Source organism: Monodon monoceros, unplaced genomic scaffold (genome assembly GCF_005190385.1).
Source record: "Monodon monoceros isolate NGI ecotype Baffin Bay Population unplaced genomic scaffold, NGI_Narwhal_1 Super_Scaffold_13, whole genome shotgun sequence".
In the NCBI taxonomy this organism is placed as follows: domain Eukaryota; kingdom Metazoa; phylum Chordata; class Mammalia; order Artiodactyla; family Monodontidae; genus Monodon; species Monodon monoceros.
Window position 1 is genome coordinate 50,634,658 of NW_021703769.1, and position 6,020 is coordinate 50,640,677.

Consider the following 6,020-nt stretch of genomic DNA (forward strand, 5'->3'; position numbering starts at 1 on the left):
GTTCGTGCCCCGGCCCGGGAAGATCCCACATGCCGCGGAGCGGCTGGGCCCGTGAGCCATGGCCGCTGAGCCTGCGCGTCCGGAGCCTGTGCTCCGCAACGGGAGAGGCCACAACAGTGAGAGGCCCGCGTACCGCAAAAAAAAAAAAAAAAAAGGAAAAAGCAAAACACAAACACCCATAATTTGGAAGCAGTGCTGAGTGTGAATTTCAAGCTATCTGGGACAACTCTAATTGATATGAAGAGGGCACAGGCGCTGTTAAAGAGGGGTCCCAGGTCCCTTCTACCGATGGAAACATGAAATTTCCAGTAGAAGACAATGAAAATATCAGTGCTTTTTTCCTGATCCGAGTTCATGGATTCCTGAATTTTCCCACAGACTCCAGGTTAAGAACCACTAAGTGACTCTCAACCAGCATGTAAAATTAGAATTAGAGAAGAGGAACATGTCAGTGAGTATCACAAAGAGACATGAGGATCCGTTTGGAAACTTTTGCTGGATCTGCGGTTCTGAGCCCAGACTTTGCAGCCAGACTTCCTCAACCTGAATCCCGACTCTGCCACTTAGTGCTGTGTGACAGGCCGAGCCACTGTGCTCTCTGGGCCTCCGTTTCCTCCTTTTGCAAATGGGGACAATAGACGTCCTGTCCTTCTAGGGCTGCTGGGGCAGGGAGCTGAGGTGGGACAGGGCCTGGCGCTTTACACCATGGCTGAGTGTTTGGCTGTTGCAGTTTGATGGATGCATTTGATAGAATGTGAAAGGCCTGGGGTCTGCTTTAGTTTTCCTTTAAGCTATAACAAATGACCACTCTTCAAGGAGTGCTGTGCTTGACTACCCCTGGTTCTGGCCTTTGCCCATGTTGATCTCTTGGTCTGCAATGCCCCCCTCCCCTTGTCCCCACCTGGCCAGTTCTCACTCAGCCTTTAGGACTTAGCTCAGATATTGCCTCCTCCAGAAAGGCTTCCCTGAAGCCTACCCCATCACTGGACATGTGCTACACAAGGCGCTACCCCTGTCCCTATCAGTTCAGATGCAGTAACCAACTGCCTCCATCTGCTTCTGCACCTGTCCCCCATTGGGTGTCCCCAGCTGGATAGCTGGCCTCTTAATTTCTCTGGTGTCCAGGGAGGCTGTTGTGGACCAGGCCTTGGCGAATGTATGCTGAGCGAGTGAATTAGTGTATGAATGAATGAATGAATGGTTTCCCTGAAGCCCTTTGCACGCTCAGAGAAGCCTGGAATTGAGCCTGGGCAGCACAGGCCACCTGGATGAGCTTGCAGCAGGGAGTGGGGGATGGGGCATCCCCGGAGCTAGGAATCCTCATAGATTATGGGATCTGCCTGGGGCCTGCACAGGCAGGCCCAGCATCCTGGGCAAAATCACCGAGGCCTGGGGTGTCAGACCCACCTCCTGCCTCGTCCTGCAGCTCTGCTCAGTGAGCTCCGCCCCGGAGGCCTCATTCCCCACAAGCTCAGAAGGCTGTGTTCTATCCCAGACTCAAGGACCATGCCTGGACGCCTTGTTGCGTCAGAAGCTTGATTTATTGATGGATTCTGATTCAGAGTCTCAACTCAGACTCCCTTGTGCATGAAGCCCACCACCAGCCAGATGGCCTCAGCAGGGTAACCCAGGTCCCAGCCCTGGAGACCCAGGAGCACTCATTTCTTTTAGGTTGTGGTGCTATTTGGTGGAACAGAGTTCAAGGTTACTAGAGGATAATCCCACTCAAAGCCGATATTGGAAATGCCCAGGAGCCTGTAATGCTCAAAGATTCCAGTGAGCACCTCCTTACTGTTACCTGGGGAGTCAAAAAAGGTCCTGCCACCTTCCTCTCCAAATGTGGAGAGTGCTTCCTCTCCAGCACTCAAGGAAAAGTCGGTGTATATGACCAGGTGCTGGAGGAAAAGCTTGTAGGAGCCGTAGATTCCTATAATGTGTTAACCTGGCAGCAGGAGGCATTCCTGGGGCTTCGCACCTGAGACTCCATATTTTTCACTCCAGGGGATCCAAACCTCACCTGGATACTGGGAGGAAGGGGGAGCTTTGAAGGTCTGGGATCCAGGTAACTCACCACCCCCAGGTCCTTTATCCCCTGGTCACCAGCAGAAGGACAGCCCTGTCACTGCAGCATAAGTCCCTGAGCACGTGTCTTTGGGTGCCTGAAACAGGCTTCCTGATCTCAATCCCCTGCTTTGCCACTTTCAAATTCTGTGATTTTGGGCTTGTTACCTAGCAACTCCAGGCCTCAGTGTGCTCACCTGCAGAGTGGGAGTGATTGGGGAGCAGTCACTGAGACCTTCCATCAGGAGAGCTCCACAAGGTGCCCAGTCACCAGGACGCTCAGGAGGTGCCAGCGACTGTCATGGCTCAGAGCAGGGAGCTGTCCCTGAGCCCAGGTTTTGGAGCCCCAATCACTCCAACAAGTCCAGGTGGCAGGCCTGAGAAGTAGGTGACTCTTATCTGTGACCTTCCCCGACCTTGGTGCCTGTCCCAGAGCCTCCCCTCCTCATCTGGCCCCACCCACATTCTGTCTCCTTTAGTGTCTGCAGCTCTGGCCCATTCCCTCTCCCAGGTCCCTGGGACCCAGTAAATGCAGAGCAAAGATCCACCCCAGACCTTGAGCAACGCCCCCACCCCATCATTAGTGGAAGACCCTGGGCTTGCTGCCTCTATATACTTCTTGTATTCAATCAGTGGTGCACTCTGACCCTCACTTCATTTTCTCTTTGACCCTAAACTGGGCAGACCTTTCTCCTGCTTTTCCCATCAGGTATTCTCAAACTGAGAGACAATTTATGGTTGAGTTTGGGTTGAAAGGACAAAGTAGGGAGAAGCATCATCTACCCTTCCCTTTAGATCAACCCAGGAAGCAGAGGCCGGACTTGCAGGAGGAGAGAGAAGGGAGTAGAGCTGGTGTGCAGGAGAGGAAGCAGCAGAGGAAAAGGGACAAAAAAAATGTGATGGCTGGTGGCTCCAGGACTCCAAGGACTCAACTGAACTCCTAGAGTCATCAGGAACCCAGTGAGGGTGTTGGGAGAAGGGGCTCTAAGCCCCACTACCCCTGTTCCCAAGACTGGGGCAGGAGTTGGGACACAGTGAGGGGCTCCATGGTCCTGCTCCTACTCACCTCTTAAATATGCCGATAGCACCTACAAACACTCGAATCCCAGTGATTTCATTTTCATAGTCTTTAAAGGTACTGAAATGCCATCCTCCTCCGGGCCCGTACGTCTCTATTAGATGAAGAACCAGGTGGGATAAAAGAAAAAAACTACACAGGGACATGTTGGTTATTTCTGCCCAGAAGAGGGTGTACTCCCTCCAGACAATGGGACACGCCTGAGACTAGAGTTAGTCTGTGAGAAGGGCTGGGCCCAGACCCCAGGTCCTGGATAGAGGGAGGTGAGGGTGGCCTCTAGGGGGATGGGCTGGAGGGGGAGACCCAGCCAGACTTATGCCCTGCCCAGCAGGTGGGGCTCCACAGAAGGGTGAGGGTCAGCCATAGCAGCATGGCTTCTGGCTGGCGAGTGAAGGCCTCCTGGAGAGAAGAGAACAGGCCATCTGACTCTCAGAGATGGGCCCCACCCGATCTCGTTGGCCCATCCATGGCAGGGGGCACCGTCTTACCTGGCCTGGAGAGTCTTGTGGTCCAGTCCTGGCACTGGGGAGTCTTGTACCTGGGCGCCCTCCACCTGGCCCTTTATACCCTCCTGGGCCCTATGGGCCCCCCTCCAGAATGAAGGAACAAAGGGGCCACCAGGGGGACAGAAAGGAGCTGGGAAGTGGGGGCTCTTCCTGGAGGAATCCCCAGAGCCATCCAGGGGGAGGATCCTGGATGTGCTGTGTTTACTGTCTTGGCCCTGTGGCCTACACAAACAAAATGAAACAGTGACAAGCATTTTGCTGTCACCTATGGGTCTCTCTCCTGGGTACCTGCACTTGACCTTGGAGGTGGGGGAGGTTTCCTGAGAGCCCTTTCCAGCTTGACCAAACGGGGTTCAACCCCACAGGGGTGCTTCGGGGCAGCTGCCCCCAGTAGCTTCATGGGGTCCAGGACTCCTACCTCGTGCAGAACCTGGTCCAAGGCCTTATTCATGCTTGGGCAGAGCCCTGGGTCCCCTGGCCTTTCCCCTCTGGCCCTCAGAGAGCCAGAGTGGACAGTCCAGTTCTGAGTGTCTGGTGCCAGGTGGTAGAGACACCCCAGGCGCTGGCCCTCCATGGCCTGTCACTGGAAGATGTCTGAGATCTTTCCTTTGTGCTGGGTCTTGTGTAGCTGGGGATGAACTGGGTTGAATGGGCTATGGGATGACCAGCAGCAATGACACAGGACCAGAGGCGCTGTGGGTGGGGACAGGGTGATTCTCCAGGCCAGTTCTCCCCAGAGCTCCTGGGCAAGGCCGAGGGGTCAGACTTGATCTGGGAGGGAATGGGGTGTTTCTTGAGGGCAGGGGATCTGGGGACCCTCATGGTACAGCAAGCCCAGGCTTTCTGTGACTGGACGGAGCTCAGGCTGTCTGCATGGCCTCCCTGACCTTTGGGAAGAGCCATGGGGTCACAGTCCTCAATATAGAGGTACTGTGGGCATGGATCTGGAGCCAGATCGGGTCTGAATCCCCACTTCCCTACTTCCTAGGCATGCCCTTTGGGGAGCTCATGTCACTCTCGTGTGCTTCAATTGTCCCCTCTGTTATATGCAGGTAGCAATAGACCCCCCTCACAGGTGTTACGAGAATTCAGTGAGATCCTTCTCCATCCAGGGGCCTGAACACCAAAAGCTTTACACCCGTGGTCAGGTATGCAGGCTATTCTTTGAGCAGCCTTTGGAATCGCCCAAGATAAGACACAACAGACCTGTCCGTCTAGGTGACAGGTTTCATGAATGGTGGTGTCCTCGCTGTGGTGGTGAACTACTCAGGCCTGGAGAAGAAATGGACCCCACAGCTGTGCTGACGCATTGCCACAGGAAACAGGCTGGGCGTAGACTACAGTGTCCTGAACCAACCCCCCGCCATGTGGTTACAAGGAGAAGGGGTGCAGAGCATGGTCTGGTGTGTTCACAGCCTCACTCGGAAGTGCTGGCTGCCAGGAACTGGGACGTTGGCTTCATCGAGATGGCTGTGCTGGGGGGCCTAGGGTCAGGGTGGAGGCCCTGTCTAACTGTCACCTTCCTTACTTACATCAGGTCCCTAGGCCAGGGGTCAGTACACTATGGTCCAAAGGCCAAGTCCAGCCCTCCATTGGTTTTTGCACAATCCGTGAGGTAAGAGTAATTTTTATATTTTTAAATGGTTAGAAAAATTTCAGGAGAAGAATGTGATTCGTGGCCAGTTCATGAAATGCCAATGTAATTGTCCACAAACAAGTGTTATTGCCCATTCATTTGCATATCGTCTGGGGCTGCATCCAGGCTGCAAAGGCAGAGCTGGTTAGGTGTGACAGAGACTTTATGGCCCAGAAAACCTGAAACGCGTGGCCCTTCACCCACAAAGTCAGGATCCCTGTCCCTACCCTGCAACAGATGCAGCCCTGCCCGTGGTTGTGGCTGCAGGCGGCTTGGGGGCTTCATTTGACAACCAGTCTTTAGTGGGCAGAAGGGAGCAGAGAGCAGCTTTGTCCAGAAAGCCGTACCCCTCCTTCTGGCCGTGCACTGGTCTCCCTGGACAGGCTCCTAGGGCTCAGGCCTCCACTGACTCATGTTGCAAAGATGAGAGCCCCCATTGTCCTCCAGAGCCTTCACCCAGCCACCAGAGGCCTTCAGCCCCATGAATACATCAGAGGCTGGGCTGGGGAAGGGCAGGGCCAATAGGCTGCAGAGGGGCAGAGAAACCCTCCCGAGGCCCTGGAATCCTCCTGGGGGAGGCAGAGGTGGAAGAGGCCTAGGACCTTGGCAGGCACAGCTCCTAGAGGAAAGGGCTCAGAGACATCACAAAGGGGACTTGTGTTCCTGTCCCAGCCCACCCTTGGGCACTTTTTCTGATAATGCTGTCTGTTCTTGAGCCTTCCTTCTAGATGCAGGCTGC

At 54.6% G+C, this 6,020-nt stretch overlaps 1 protein-coding gene across 1 annotated transcript in view; it reads right to left on the minus strand.

The window, feature by feature from the left end:
* The window catches only part of ZG16B (zymogen granule protein 16B), a 5,232-nt gene extending 1,715 nt beyond the window's left edge, over nucleotides 1-3,517 (minus strand). Inside the window, 4 exon segments of the mRNA XM_029220837.1 lie at nucleotides 1,710-2,002; nucleotides 2,005-2,024; nucleotides 3,128-3,233; nucleotides 3,448-3,517. Of these exon segments, the coding sequence (XP_029076670.1) occupies nucleotides 1,710-2,002; nucleotides 2,005-2,024; nucleotides 3,128-3,233; nucleotides 3,448-3,511 (483 nt within the window). The 5' untranslated portion in view covers nucleotides 3,512-3,517.
* Nucleotides 3,518-6,020: the final 2,503 nt, after the last annotated feature.